The sequence below is a fragment of the Chiloscyllium plagiosum genome, chromosome 19, assembly GCF_004010195.1.
Source record: "Chiloscyllium plagiosum isolate BGI_BamShark_2017 chromosome 19, ASM401019v2, whole genome shotgun sequence".
NCBI lineage: Eukaryota > Metazoa > Chordata > Chondrichthyes > Orectolobiformes > Hemiscylliidae > Chiloscyllium > Chiloscyllium plagiosum.
In genome coordinates this window covers 53,296,039-53,312,787 of record NC_057728.1, presented here as the reverse complement: position 1 = coordinate 53,312,787, position 16,749 = coordinate 53,296,039, and the positions used below count along the sequence as shown (strand labels likewise).

Genomic DNA, 16,749 nt, shown 5'->3' with positions numbered 1-16,749 from the left:
TCGACGTTTCGGGCATAAGCCCTTACATCAGGAATTTCCTGAAGGGCTTATGTCTGAAACATCGATTCTCCTGCTCCTCGGATGCTGCCTGGCCTGCTGTGCTTTTCCAGCACCACACTCTCCACCCCAAACAACTGAAGTTGCAGTCACCAATGGTGGAGCAATTAAAGATCACAAGGCCAAAATAAGAGGCGTGAAGCAATCCTGGAGGAGTAGAGGAAGTTATCATAGAGACATGGAAATAGGGATGAGAATTTGATATGGTTTTTTCCAATGTAAAGACACGCATTGTTCCTACAGACAATGCCCAGTCCCACAAGTGAAGCAATTTGAGATGACAATAGCTTACCTAAGTCAGAACACTGCACCACTCGGAGGTGGCACTGGCACCCAAATGGGCACATAGGCATTTCATTATCAGGGAATAAACCGGATCCTTCATCCTCCAGCATAAAGTCAAGGAACTGTGTCTGATGAAATGGCTTAGCCCAGGAGGCTGCAATCAGGAATGCCAGCAAGATGAACACACGCATGGTTGCACAAGTAGCACAGTGACAACCTAGGAGGAAACAAGAGGACACATTGGTTACAACATATAGGATTCAATAGAATTCCCAGCACACAGCAGGCCATTCAGCCCAACTAGTCCATGCTGCTGTTTACGCTCCACACAAGCCTGGTGTCTATGCTCCATGCAAGTCTCCTCCAACCTACATTATCTAACCCCATCAACATGTCCTTCTCTTCCTATCTCTCTCATGTATTTGATTAACCTTCTCTTTGATGCGTGCTTCTACGTGCTATCCTATTGTCCTGGGAACTTGCATGTAAATGAGTCAAAGCTTTGCCATCCATCAATGGAGACCTTTCTTCCCCAATTCTGATGTAGAGGTGTTGGACTGGGGTGGACAAAGTCAGAAGTCACACGACACCAGGTTATAGTCTGACAGGTTTATTTGAAATCACAAGCTTTCAGTGCGCTGCTCCTTTGTCAGTCCACCTCAGGTCACTCAAATTATTCTACAAATGAAGTACTCATGAAGGGATGGTCCAGTCTGTTTCCAGCAAACTCCCACAAATCATAAGATAATAAAGTTGATATTTCTTGAAGGATAACCAATGGCCCGACACTCCACTCTTCATTGAAGATTGCCTTGGGAGTACCCATGAGAGAAAGCTAAGGAAACTCAGTTCAACATCTCACCTGAAAGCGAGTAAGACAATCCCCCATTCTGCTGAAGAGCATGAGCCTCAACATCTGCCCTCCAGTCTCTAGAATGCAATTTGAACTAACAAGCTGCTAGGTCAACTTCTATTGGTTAGCTCAATTGGCTGGATCAGGCGAAAATGAGTACTGCAGATGCGGGAGGTCAGAGTCAAGATTAGCGTGGTGCTGGAAAAGTACAGCAGGTCAGACAGCATCCGAGGAGAGGTTGGCTGGATGGCCGGCCTGTGATATACAGTGATGTCAACAGCATGGGTTCAATTTCTGTATCGGCTGAGGTCACCATGAAGGCCCAGGCTTCTTGACCTTGCCCTCATCTGAGGTGACCGTCAGGTTAAACTCACTACTGGCCTAATTTGTCTAATGAGAGAGCAGCTCAGTGGTTCTCAGGGGCTATGGTGACTTTTATACAAACCACTGGCTGAAGACCTGCTCTGGCATTCAGCAGGTGGAGGGTGCTGCTGGCTCCTCAGACACCACAACGGTTATTAATATGTGAGTGCACCATGTTCCGCAGAAAGGCAATTTTCTGCTGGAGATGGATGTGACTCTGTGATGGGAACGCCGATGCTGAGAATCTGCCCAGAATGTTTTGTGAGGGAAGTGGACATAAATTAGGGAATTTGCCACAGGGCGGGTCACAATGACTTATTTGCCCACAATAGAATAATCCCCCTCAGGCATCACTTGAATCCTGTTTATAGATAGGAATATTTTCCTTCAATGGTAATAACAATGAGTTCCAAATATAATAATGGGCAATATATCTAGTTACTGTCTCAAGTGAACTGACATAATTCTTTCAACATGCAAGCTTCTGATTAATGCAGAAGAAGTGTTATTTTGAAAGATGATGTTTGTGAAATGGGACACATAATTAAGAAGAAAGTATAACATTTAAAACCATCACTGAATCAGTGAGTATCTATTTAAGCACCTTCAATCAGAACTCCTAATCATATGTAAGTTTTTTTCAAATAGTCATTAGTCTGGTGCATTATTCTAAAACTGGAGTAGGTCTAGTCACATGCAGATAGCCTCAGTTACTTTTCAGTCAATACTGTTTATGAACAGAAGGAATTTCAGGATCAGACATTGCCTCACTCCATATCCTGGCTATTTCTCTCAAACCAAATAAGTCATACTGACAGAATATTGCAAATACTCAAGTTGTTGCCGCTATGTTTTGAAACGTGAGTGAAAGTCTTCAAGGATTTGATCAAAAAAATTGGATGACATCTGTAAGGGGATTTTATATTTCTGGCATCAATGCATTGCTCTCTGAATTTAAATTCATCTTCACTAGGCCAGGCATGATACTTTTACTCAAAATGTAGGTCAGAGGCTGTGAATTCTGTGGTGATAAAATTAGGAATGTGATGGAATACTCTCCAATTGCCTAGATGTATACAGGTTGAGGGGTAACTATTCCTTTGATAGTGTGATGAGATCTTTTATAGCCATCTCATTTTGCTTTTCATTCATGGGATGAAGGCATCTCTGATTCTGCCAGCCTTTATGGCCCACCCGAGGTGCCCTGCGACAATCTGTTAAGTGTAGGTAGACACAAAATGGCATTGGCAAGGGAGATCCAGGATTTTAACCCAACAACACTGAAGGAACAGCAATGTATTTCCAAGTCAGGATGGTGTGTGGATTGGAGGAGAACTTAAACATAGTGATATTCACATGTTGTTAAACATGAGAGGGTGCGGAAATGATTTACAAGGCTATTGTAGGGATTGAAAGATTTGAATCATTTTTCCCTGAAGGGTTGAAGACTGAAGGGTTACCTTATCGAGGTTTATAAAATCATGAGGGGCATGGATGGGGTGAATAGTTAAGGTCTTTTCCCTAAGGTGGGGGAGTCCAAAACTAGACGGCATAAGTTTAAGGTGAAAGGTGAACAATTTAAAAAGAAGCTGAGGGGTAACTTTCACACAGAGGGTGGTGCATGTATGAAACAAGCTGCCAGAGGAAGTGGTGGAGGTGGGTATAAATACAACATTTAAAAGGCATCTGGATAGGTATATGAAAAAGAAAGACCAAATACTGACAAAAGAGACTAGTTCAGATTGGGATGTCTGGTCAGTGCAGACAAGTTGAACCAACAGGACTGTGCTATATGTTCTATGACTCAATCAGATGCCCTTGTTCTTCAGGATGGTACTGATGAATTTCTGCAGTGCATCTCGTAGATGATACCCAGTATCAGTGATGGAGGGAGTGAAGGTTTATGGATGCCAGTCAAGTGAGCAGCTTAATCCTGGATAGTGTCAAACCTCTTGAGTTCCACACAATCAGGCAAGTGGAAGGTATTCCATCACATTCCTGACTTGTGCCTTGTAAATGGTGATTAGGCTTTGGGGAGTCAGGAGATGAGTTAGTCACTATAGGATTCCTAGCTTGCTGTTGTAGTGTTTATATGGCTAGTCCAGTTCACTTATTGATCAATTGTAAACCCCAGTATGTTGATAGTGGAGAATTTGGCAATGGTAATGCCATTGAATATCAAGGGGCGATGGTTAGATTCTCTCTTGTTGGCAATGGTCATTACCTGGCATGTGTGTGGCGAGAATGTTACTTGCCACTTGTCAGCTGAAACCTGGATATTGTCTAGGTCCTGTTTTATTTAAATATGGACTGCTTCAGTATCTGAGGAGTTGTAAATGCTGCTGAACATTCTGCACAGTAGCAGAGTGTATACAATATCACGGAATTGTTAGGTTGTTAAAGGAGCTCTTCAGCCCATTGTGCCTGCACTGGTTCTCTGAGCATTCAGACTTAATGCCAAAGTAATGCCTTTTCCCCATAACTTTGCAAAAATGTTTCTATTTAAACAAGTATCTAATGCCCTCTTGCAAACCTGCCTCCACCACATTTCCAGGAGAAAGTGAGGACTGCAGATGCTGGAGATCAGAGCTGAAAATGTGTTGCTGGAAAAGCGCAGCAGGTCTGGCAGCATCCAAGGAACAGGAGAATTGACGTTTCGGGCATGAGCCCTTCTTCAGGATTCCTGAAGAAGGGCTCATGCCCGAAACGTCAATTCTCCTGTTCCTTGGATGCTGCCAGACCTGCTGCGCTTTTCCAGCAACACATTTTCAGCTCCACCACATTTCCAGGCAGGGCGTTCCATATCCTTACTAGATGGTACGTGAAAGGTTTTCTCGCCTTACATTTGCTTCTTTATAACACTGCGCCCCCTGGTTCTTGATTCTTTCATAAGTGGGAACATTTTCTCCCTACTTGCTCTGTCTAGAGCCTTTGTGATGTTGAAAACATCCTTCAAACCAAGTTGCCTGCTATTTCAACACCCCACCGTGTTCCTTGGCCACCATTTCTGCGGCAGGCTTGCTGTAGTGATCCAATGAGCCTCAGCACAAGCTTGAAGAACAACATCTCACTTTCTGCTTGGGGACCCTGCCGCCTTCAGGACTCAACATCCAGTTCAATAACTTTAGAGCCTTCCATGTATTTTTTACTCACCCCACACCCAGTCCTATTATGACATGGGTTGCTTTTAGCATTATCACCCATTCTGACCTACTCCTAGGCCTCATATCACACGATAGAAAACAAAAACAAAAATTGCTGGTTAAGCTCAGCAGGTATGGCAGCCTCTATGAATTTCTGTTTTACAGCATCCATAGTTCTTTCTGTTTTATCCCGTTACATGAGTTGCTTTCAGAACATCTCAATCATTACTCTCCTCCTCTTAGCTCTTCTTCTGTCCTGGCCTGCTATCTATAATCTCCTCGTTTACCAAGCCCTTCATATCTCTTGCTCTCTGGGTTCCATCTCCCCCTGTCCACTCATCTCTCTCCTCCCCATTCTTGTCCTAGCTGCTAATAGTTCTGATGAAGAGTCACTGAACTCGAAACTCTGCTTTCTTCCTATAGATGCTGCCAGATCTGCTGAGTTTCACCAGCATCCTTTTTTTTAGCTTCAGATCTCCAGCACCCTTAATTCTTTGTTTTACCATATCTTCCCTCAGCTTTCACCTTTTTCATGGAGTACAGTCCCAACCTTTCCAACCTAATCTCATCGCTGAAATGTCCCATCCCTGAAGCCATTCCTGTAAACCCATTCAGGGCTCTCTCCAAAGGATTAATATCCTTCCTAAAGTATGGGGAAGCTCAAGTCTCTTTAGGATGGGCCTTGAATCCTCAACCATAGAAGCAGGCCATTCAGCCCATCGGGTCCACACTGACCATCCAAAGAGTTTCCTGTCTAAACCCAGCCCCCTACCCTATGCTTGTAACCCTGGATTTCCCATGGCCAATCCACCTTAGCCTGCACAACATTGGATCATCAGAGGAAGCCAACACAAACAGTCACCCAAGACTGGATTCAAGCCTGGGTCCTGGTGCTGTGAGGCAACAATGTTAATCACTGACCCACCTTGCCACCCAAAACCTTCTGAAACAAAACTTCAAGTGCTCTATGTTGAATTACAGCTCACCTTGAAGGAAACCCAACCAACTGAATATCTCAAGTATAAATTTTAATAAAGTCTGTCATTAATGCATACAAAGCAAACTCCACCTTTATAAAACATTGTTTGACATTGTTATCCAACTAGTCTCATTCCTCTGCCTTGATATTTCTTTTTCTTTCAAATATCTGTCCAGTTTGTTTTTGAAACATACTATCGAATGTGGTCCAACTATCTTACTCGATCACAGCTTGCTGCATAAAAATGTGTGGATTTATTACACGTTTATCCAAAGTTATTTAATTTCCTGTATTAAATAGAAAGCTAACCCACAACGTTCAGTGATAATAAGTTAAATATACACTGTCATGGTCAGATAATGTTCAGTAAATAACTGAGACTACATTTCAAGGATATTTGACAGCACCTCCTAAACCTACGAGCACTACCACCTAGAAGGACAAGACCACAACCACCATCGAGTTCCTCTCCAAGCCACACGCTATCCTCCGTTAGAAATATATCACTGTTTTTCAGTGTTGCTGGGCCAAAATCCTGGAATTACCTCCCTAACAGCATTGCATACATCCCTATACCATATAACTTTCAGATGTCAAACAATCGATCTACTGCTGCCTTGAAAATACTGAAAGACTCTGTTTTCAGCTCCTTTAGATGAACAGATTTCCAAAGATTTAAACCCTCTGTAAGAAAAGGAATTTCCCCTTATATCTGTGTTAAATGGGTGAGCCCTTATTTTTAACCAGCGACCCTAGTTTGAGATTCTCTCACAAGAGGAAACATCCTTTCCCCATTCATCATGGCAAGACTCCGTGCAGGCAAGGACAGCTGGATTTTAAACAGATGTTTGTAGCCAAGAATAAGTGGAAACAACAGCCAGGCAGTCTGGCAGATGGGGTGGAGTCATGGTGAAGTCACCTGACAAAGGAGCAGTGCTCTGAAAGCTTGTGATTTCAAATAAACCTTTTGGAGTATAAACTAGTGTCATGAGACTTCTGACTTTGTCCACCCCAATCCAACACTGGCATCTCCACATTATATGGATTTCAAGAAGACAACCCACCAACACCTTTGCCAGGGCAGTTATAAGTAGGCAATAAAACTTGGCTGAACCAGTGATGCCTGCATCCCGTGAACAAAACAAATAAAAACAAATTTTACAAAGGCATCACTGGCTGTGAAGCTGCTGTGGGATTTTGAAAGGTAAATGAAATGTTTTGCTTTCCTGAACTCTCTGCTGCCCAACAATACTAGAGAGTTGTAACGCCTACGTTAGCCATTTTGAAAGAGCGACCTGACCTCCCTTGATAGGTTGTGCTGACTCTCAGGACTTTGTTGTAAGATAATTGGTAAGAGCTACCCCAGTTACTAGTGGGTGATCATTGAGTATCATTGGCTGCTGCCTGGAAAATGAGAAGCCACGGTCAGAGAATAAGATAGTGATATTTGTTATGGATAGATCTAGCCTTCCGCCAGTCAGGATAATATTGACATGTCCATGACCAATTAAAAATCCAGGTGGAGCTAATCATGTGGATGCAAAGATTGAAAGCTCCCTTTATCATTTTAAATTATACAGACTATGCATTAAATTTTGGTGTTTTAAATCTGTTAGGAGTCTAGCTGCAAGCTAACATTAGCAAAGTCAGATGGCAGACAAGAAGAAAAACACCATATTGAATTTCTGGTATTTGATGTTATTCTATGTTCTGTTTTTCTGCTTAATTCTTAAGATATGACAAATTGCTTGCCTGATCCACATAAACCCCAACATGCCAAATCTTTGATTGAACTCCACCCCATCCTTCCTTTACTAGTATTCCACCAGACTGCCTGACTGTTGTTTCCATTTATTCTTGGCTACAAACATCTGGTTAAAATCCAGCTGTCCTTGCCTGCACGGAGTCTTGCACGGAGTCTTGAATGGAGAAAGGATGTTTCGTCTTGTGAGAGAATCTCAAATTGGGGTCGCTCATTAAAAATAAGGGTTCACCCATTTAACACAGAGATGAGGGGAAATGCCTTTTTCACAGAGGATTGCAAATCTTTGGAATTCTGTTCATCTAAAGGCACTGAAAACGGAATCTTTCAGTATTTTTACAGCAGAGGTAGATTGATTGTTTATAAACAAGGGTGAGGGATCAACAGGAATATGGATTAATCAGATCAGCATGATCTAATTCAATGCTGGAATATGGGTGACATAGTGGCTCAGTGATTAGTACTGCTGCCTCACGGCATGAAGGACCCAGGTTTGATTCCACCCTTGGGTGACTGTCTGTGTGCAGTTTGGCATATTTTCCCTGTGTCTGCATAGAGTTTCCTCATATAGTTCAAAGTCGTGCAGGCTAGGTGGATTGGCCGTGGGAAATGCAGAATTGCAGGGGTACAGTTGGGAGGTGGGTCTGAATAGAAATACTTTTCAGAGGGTTGGTGTGGACTTGATGGGCCAAATGGCCTGTTGCCACAGTGTAGGGATTCTGTGATATGTTTCTATTCCATAATAGGTTTGAGAGACCGAATGACCTCCTGCTTCTAATTTGTGTGCTCATATGGAAATACAACATGAAGCTAGAATGGTGGCAAAACAGAAGTCCACTTTAATCATTTTTCAAATAGATGTTGGGGAAATATTTCTGGGAGTTGTCAAACTCATGCACAAAATGTCATCCTTGAGAATGTGAGCCATTACTTCCCAGCAATATTTGACTGGCTGATTCTCTGTTTCTGTAATAGGAAATGAGCTCTGAAATTCACAGGAGGTGTTGATCTGTAATCTCTCAGTGGAACTCTGATGGCAGATCAACATCTGTCTTGAGGACAGTGGCGATATTAGCCCAAGTGACAGCAGGAGACTATCAGAAATCCTGGTGGAAGTTCAGGACTTAAATTTGAGATCCTGGCTGAATGTTAAAGATTTAATTTTGTTTAAAGTTAAAACACGAGCACAAAAGAATTGTCCTGATTTCTCTCGACAAATGCTACCAGACCTGCTGAGCTTTTCCAGTAATTTCAATTTTTGTTTCACAAAAAAATTGGAACAGGAGAAGGCCATTCAGCCCACTTAGCCCAGTTCACCATTCAACATGGGCCTGGCTTAATTTCAACTGCACTCTCCCACCCACATCCCACATTCCCTAATGTCTATCCTAACCTTAAACATCTTCAGTGATAGAACATCGGCAACACTCTGGGGTAGAGAATTCCAGAGATTCACAACCCTTTGAATGATTCAATCCTTGGTGTCTTGCCCTAAGACTGTCCATTCGTGTTCTAGATTCCTCAAACCTCTCAGCTTCTACCCAGTCACCTTGACGTAAAAATGACTGTCCATCAATATGTAATATCCAATGTTAGTGCTAGTCTCCAGTTGAGTCAATTATGACATTACTGAATTTCTAATCTAACGGTAAAGAAGGGGCATTGGTCTAGAGATTAATTGACTTTGAAAGGGTCCTGTGAAGGAATAGGAGGAAGCCATTCAATTGGATCTTGGCTGATCTGCAGCTGATCTCCATTGACCTGCCTTGGTTTTAGAACCCTTAAGGTCAACAAAGATTCATCTATCTAAGCCTTAAACATTTCAATTGTTAGTGAGGAAAAGTTTGAGATTTCAAGATAATTTTAGACCAATTTTCTGACATCATCCTTAAACATCTTTGCTCTGATTTTAAGGTACTGTCCCCCTATTCTAGATTTCACCCCATCCCCACCCCCACTAGAGGAAATAACTTCTATCTACCCCATCAACAGGTTTAATTGTCTCAAACAATCAGATCATCCCTTACTCTTTCATGTTCCAGAACCACTCATGCACAGCTCAGCCAAGATCCCATTGTCGGAAGTCCACTTCACCTGACCAAGGGACAGCGCTCTGAAAGCTTGTGATTTCAAATAAACCTTTTGGACTATCACCTGGTGTTGTGTGACTTCTGGCCTTTGTCCACCCCAGTCCAATACTGCCACCTCCATATGGTCTCATTGAATGGCAGAATAGACACAAGGGGCTGAATGGCCTAATCTTGTTCCTATTTTCTTAACACATTATCATTTTTTTAACCCTGTTTACCCAGGTATTATTTTAGTGAATCCGCACATCACTCTCTTCTAGGCAAAACGGTCCTTCCTGAGGTGAAATGTCCAGAGCTGAATCCAGTATTCTAAATTACTTCTAACTAGAGCATGATACAATGGTGATATATCCATCCCTTTGTGATTCAGTTTCCTTGAGATGAAGTGATATTCTGTTAGCCTTTTTCTTTAATCTGTCCAGGAGTTTTCATTGGCTTCAATCCTTAGTCATCTTACACATCTGGTAAATATTGGCTCTGCAACCTCATCATTTATCCTTCATACATTACCAGTTTAAAACCATCACATCCTCCATATTGGCTTCCGATAATCTTAAAAAATAAAATTGTTGCAGTAAGCTGCAAGACCACTCATCAAACTTGACTGTTCTATTCAATTTGAGCCAAATTTTATTGTTTCTCAAGTTTCTTTGATGCCCATCTCCCTTACATGCTGGCATTTGTTTTCACCTATGATTGTTCTGGGCAATGGTAATACGTTGGTTACTGAGTGTGCTGTTCACACCACAAGTTCAGCTTTGTTACAAACTGCTTTTAGCTTTGTACCAATTGTGATATTTTCCCAGATGGTCACCTTATGGGTTTTTCAGATAGTGTGCTGTCACCAATCATCTTTTGACTTTGCTTCCCCTTGGGCCTATCTAGTAATTAGCTGTAAACTTGCTCCAGAGTTTGAGCACAAAAATGAATGCAATACTGAGGAGGTGTCATAATGGCGGAGATAATGTCTTTTTAGGTGCAATATTTAACTTGGGTGGATGCAAGAGATGTCATGATACTGTTCTGAATAAGAGCAGGGGATATTACCTCAAGTCACCTGGTTGGTATCCATCCTGCAATCAACATCATCATAAAGAGATTATCTGTTCGCATTGTCATCTGTGAGAGCTCGCTGTGTGCAAATTGGCTACTGTGTTTCACACAATGACTACATTTCCAAAAATGCTGCATTGGCTGCAAAGTGTTTGCAATATCTGGTAGTCGTGAAGGAGCTACAACACAAGACTTTTTTCTACGTTTGTGAACTAATTTCTAAAAGCAGTACAGTGAGACTTCCTTCTCCAGTTGTAGCTTTAACTCTACAACAAAACTATTGCCTCAAGTAAGATAAGCAGGAGGCTGAAAGAACACAATAAGCCAAGCAGCATCAGGAGATGGAGAACTCAATGTTTCGGATGTAACCCTTCTTTTTGTCTCTAATTCAGTTTAAGGTGAAACCACCTCTCTGTGCTTGCATTATCCATTTTCCATATTGTTAAACACACTAAATATCAGGATTTTTAATCAGTTCTGAACCAAGGAGAGCAGCAGGGAGTGCTGTAAAAGGTGGCAGATTACTCTAATGCGTACTCTGCTTGTGTACAAACCCCAGTTGGCTGCATCCCTTCACAAGCTCTGTAACTGCTTCCAACCCTGCAGTCTCTTCACCGTCTTCTGTTTTATTCATTCTGTTGTGGGCATGCCCACTTTCATTCAAGGTATAATCTGTGGAATTCTCCCACTAACCCTCTCTCCACCTTTCAGCTGCCCATTTGAACTACTGCTGTTGGTCAGCTGCCCTAGTATCTCCTTGTGTCACTTGTTGTCAAATAGTCTGATAATCTCTCTACAAAGAACCCAAGAAATGCTTTATAAATTCATTCTTGGCAGCTCCATCACTGGATGTTCTCTCACGTCAGTTTTTTTGACAATATATTTATGAAAGGATCTTTTTGCTGTTCCCAGTAAGTGCTTTGGAACTCCATCCAAATTCATTCATGAAATCAAGACAAAATGTTTTATTGCAGTGAAGCAAATCATGTTTCCAGTGCTACATCGAGATACAAATTGTTATTTGCAATCCCTTTTTAAAAAACTGCAATGCTCTTTGAAAAGAAAGTTAGAAAACAGAAACATAGAAAATTGTTTACTTTTTTTAATATAAATTGTTAAAAAGATAAACTTAAAACAACCAGGTAGAAATTAGCTCATGCCCTTTGCTGCATGTAGTTCAACAGTGGAACTGGGTTCTGGGACAGAGTGTCTATCCGAACTTGGACTTTGTTTCAGATGTTGCTGCAGTAACAGGTTTATTGCTAACCATGGCAGGAGGGGTGCGTAAGTATAATTAGATATTTCCAACCTTCCAGCATCTACCAGGACTCTCTAGTAATTATATTTTAGCGAATCTGAAAGGAAGATCAGAGGGACTTTAAACAAAATGTAATTATTTTATTTTCAGGAAAAAGACAGTGGTGTTGGAGTATGCCATGTGACTCGTAATCTAAAGGCCTAAATGATCAGTATACAGCCTCGGGGGACTGTCTATGTAGAGTTTACACATTGTCCCCATGTCTGCGTGGGTTTCCTCTGGGTGCTCCGGTTTCCTCCCACAGTCCAAAGATGTGCAGGTTAGGTGAATTGGCCATGCTAAATTGCCCATAGTGTTCAGGGATGTATAGGTTAGGTGTATTAGTCAGGGGTAAATGTAGGATATGAGGGGAGGGGAATGGGTCTGGGTGGGTTACTCTTTGGACATGGTGTGGACATGTTGGGCCCGTAGAACCTGTTTCCACATAGAGTTTCTATGATTCTATGAGGGGGCACAGGATCAAATCAGACCATGGTAGCTAGTGTAGACTCAATGAAAAACTCTTGAGTATAAAGGTAGTCTCAGCAGTGATGACCATGATAACTATAGTCGATTGGCATAAAAATTCATCTCAGTCATTAATATCCTTTAGAGAAGGAAATCTGCCGTCCTTACCAGGTCTGGCTTACATGTGACTCCAGTCCCACAGAAATGTAGTTGACTCTTAGTTGTCCTCTGATGGTTCAGCAAACCATTCAGTTCAAGGGCAGTTAAAGGTGGGCAACAATACTGGTCTTGCCAGTGACGCCCATATCCCAACGAACAAATAAAAACTTCTTTGAAGATTTGCAATTACCAGTCATAAAATCATTGGATCAGGTATTAAAATTGCCATTTTATTGATAGTCAAGAATGAATCAATTGGTACCAAAGTGTCTGTGAATTTTCCAATTGGCTATGGGGAGGCAGGGCATCATGGTGATGGATATGGTGAATACCCATGGGATAGAACTGGTTGGAAGTCAGAGGCCACATGACAATACCCTCAGAAATAGGTCCAACCAAAGGTTGACAATTAATCTCAAACTGATCATCCATCCAATCAACTCACAGTCTTCAGGCTTCCCAACAGTCAACTGCACTGCATTCAGCCAGAAGGAATTGAACTCAGGAAAATAACTCATGAGCAGTATAAATGGGGAATTTTCACTTTGTGTTGTCCAGTTAGTTGCCTCATTCCCATACACAGGAAACTAAAACCTTTAGTTTTGGATATTGTTAAAAAGTCATTATAGGAGAGATAGAAGATGGCAGTCATAGAATCCCAGTGCTGGAAGAAGCCATTTGGCCCCTCAAGTCTACACTAACCCTCCAAACTAAATCCCACTAAGACCCAGCATTTATCATGGCCAATCCACCTAATTTGCACACCTTTGGAAGAAACCAGATCACCCTGAGGAAACCCACACAGACACAGGGAGAATGTGCATTCTTAAAACAGGCAGTCACCTAGCACTTGGATCAAACCCAGGTCCCTGGCACTGTGAGGTGGCAGTGCTAACCACTGTGCCACAATACTGCCCACTGTCACCATTGATCCACCACAGGAAGAAACATCTTTGCCTAGATCATGGTTAGAATGTGAAACTTCCTATCTCAAGGGGGTTGTTGAGTGAATACCATAAAAGCAGTTATGAGCAAGTATGATAAACATATCAGGGAGAAAGGAATTGAAGGATACATTGATTGGATGAGATGAATTGGAAGGTAAGAAGATGCATGGGCCAGCTGATCGTTCTAAACATAGTTGGACAAGGTCAGAATAAATTTAAAAGAACAACAATTGGGATTTTGAGCACCTTTCCTTACAACAATTTTTTTAGAACTGAAATTAATTTATTGTTTGTTTCCAGTTCCAGAACTCAAAAGGTCAAACATGCTCATAATGAAATACAATTCAAGCTGCTGTGCTGTTATGAAACAAAAATTGGCATTTCTGTCCCTCTCATTATTAGAGAGCCAGAAAGAGTGATGAGATTCCCATGTCTGATCCTGAAAGAAGTAGCAAACTTTTCTCTTTAAGTATGTGAGTGCATGTGTACATTGCCAGCAAAGTTTCTGAGAATTAAACAAGAGTCTGATATTTAACTGTGAACCCTTTCAGTGTCCTTTTGGGGGATAAAATGAAAGATGATACCCAAGAGGAATGGAAATAGGAAGGTCTTTCTATTTAATTTTATCTTCCTTCACAAATGCGAAGCTTAAATTACAGCCGCCAATGAGGTAAAGTTGCCATCGCTGTACTGAACCATAGGACTGCTCTCTCATTAGGGAGTGATGGACTAACCTGAAATTCATCACATCTCAGGCAAGGGGAGAGGTTGAGAAGGAGAAGATTGCATGGTAACTTCAGCTGGTGGAAGAATTGAACCCATGCTTTATGGTATCACTCTACATTGCAAAGCAGCCATCCAGCCAGCTGAGCTAAGCAAGGCCTTTAAGCCACCAACCATTATCAACCAATCAACATAAGTTACTGACGTGCTAAACATTTCTTCTAATTTTCTATATCTCAGGAGTGGGTTGAGCCCCCCTGACCCTGGCTGGTTTTAGTAACACAGTTAGCATGGCTCAGCAGGTGGCACTAACTAGATCCCCTTTTTCTAAGAATAACTTCTTGCTAACTGAATTACTCGCTGATGAAGGGCCCAGTATTGGCCAGGACCCCAGCAAGAATTTTGTTGTTCTTCTCCAACACCTTCACAGAAGAACAGCAAGGCTTTGTTTCAATGTCTCCTGTAGGAGACAGTGGCACTGCAGCACTCCCTCAGCACACTGCCTGAGCGGACCCGTTGAATTCTCTTCAGTGAGGTGGGCCTCAGGGGCGAGTGTGAAGCCCTCTGAGCCAGAGCTAGCACCTACTGCTGAATGAATTGCTGCTTCCTGTGACCCCCATACTATCAGCTGTCCCATCACAATCATGCTGTGAGTCACACAGGCACCTTCTCACTCTAATTATTACAGTGCACTGCTCATCAGACCAGGGAAATTGAGATAAGTTTATGTAGGGACAACTTTGCTCAGTGGTTAGCACTGCTGCCTCACAGCGCCAGGGGCCCAGGTTCAATCCCAGCCATGGGTGATTGTCTGTGTGGAGTTTGCACATTCTCCCTGTGTCTGTGTGGGTTTCCTCCAGGTGCTCTGGTTTCCTCCCACATTCCAAAGACGTGCAGGTCAGGTGAATTGGCCATGCAAAATTGTCCATAGTTGTTAGGTGCATTAGTCAGAGGGGAAAATGGATCTGGGTGGGTTACTCTTCTGAGGGTCGGTGTCGACTTGTTCCACACTGTAGGTAATCTAATCAAAACTTTACATCTCTTAAGAAGAGAAAAATCAGATGGGACATTGAGATTGTGATGGGGTGATGGTCTCAATCAAGGACCATAGACAAAGTCTATGTTCTAGTGTAACTAAGGAAACATCTGAAGAAAGGGTCCTAAATTGCCAGAAATTACCCTTGACTCTAATGACTCATTACTTCCCCCCCGCCCCCAGGAAAATTGCTTCCATTGTGCAAAAGGGCACTCTGGGAATGTAACATCACGGGGGATGGAGCCTCTCTGTACGCCCCATTACATTCCAACATGCTTTTTTTAATGATTAAATTTGGACAATTCCAACACACTAAGAGGACAGCGAAAAAAAATCCTTTCAGAAATATACGGTTAAAAATAAACCCAGGTGTGAGACAGTCCCGGTGATGGAACTGCCAAGAACAAAGACAATGCTGAACACAAACACTTTCCGAATATATTTCTTAAAGCGAGTAGTTGCGGCTGGTATATTGTTCGGAGCAAAGATTGCAATGCACGGATCAAACGGCTCAGTGTACCCAATACTCAACACAAGCTGATCATCTCACCAAATTGTTTCACTGAGCCCCCTCCCCACTCCTCCTCAACGGCGGCTGTAGTATTGACTTTCACAAAATCGGTGTTACATCTCTTCATGTACTTCAAATTCAGAATCATACATCAACTATATACTCTCAGCACCAGCCACCCATCACGCCGAGAAACTCTGAATGAGTGTCTAAAACATTCCATCTGAACTTCAGTACATCACAGCAGTTAAAGAACAAGAGTCCAACACAGTAACTTTGCAAACCCACTTTTGAGTGAACAGGATTCTCTCATGTGGCCACAGAACATATTATGATCTTATATTTTGGATTCTGTCGAATTAAAGATACGAACAAAATATTTAAATTCATAAAAATTTGAAGATTTTTTTCCGGGGGAGGTAAAGATCACAATCAAAAGGACTATTTGCAGCAAGATTGAATTGATCAGAACTGGACGCGAGCCATACCTTTTCTATTGCTTCAGATCCGATCCAGTATTAGCCGGAGAAGTTGTAATGGTGTTATCCCGCAGCCTAGGGAGAAGGGTACAGGTGTGCGATGGGGAGAGAGACAGTGAGTGGGAGAGAGAGAGAGAGAGTCTGTTGGCTGGAGGCACACAGCTGGTTAAAAAAAACACCTTCCCTGCTCCTGTTCTTTTAGCTGGGCTGTACGCTAGGTCCCATTAACTGCAGAGAATTTTACAACTGACACACACATACCGGCAACTCCTGATCATATGGTAATGATATATCCCTTGTGTTGGAGCCAAGAACACTTTATTAGCCTTTTGTTGGATTCCACACCTCCCCACCCCCCAACTTTGGCTTGGTGATCCCCTCGTTCGTGGTCTTGTTCAGTCACACACCCACTGCAACCGAACGTGTCATTTTATCAAACGTGTCACCGCTGGGGATTTGTGAAAATAAACTGCACGACAGAGATGCTGTGCTACATTTACCAGCGCTTACAATGATCATTGGCAAATGATCTTATTGTGGGACA

At 42.3% G+C, this 16,749-nt stretch overlaps 1 protein-coding gene across 1 annotated transcript in view; it reads right to left on the bottom strand.

The window, feature by feature from the left end:
- Positions 1-16,481, bottom strand: part of dcn (decorin) — a 74,137-nt gene extending 57,656 nt beyond the window's left edge. Inside the window, exons 1-2 of the mRNA XM_043709904.1 lie at positions 16,215-16,481; positions 350-559 (exon numbers count right to left, since the gene is read on the bottom strand). Of these exons, the coding sequence (XP_043565839.1) occupies positions 350-533 (184 nt within the window). The 5' untranslated portion in view covers positions 534-559; positions 16,215-16,481. The remainder of the gene's footprint in view (positions 1-349; positions 560-16,214) is intronic.
- Between the last annotated feature and the right edge of the window lie 268 nt (positions 16,482-16,749).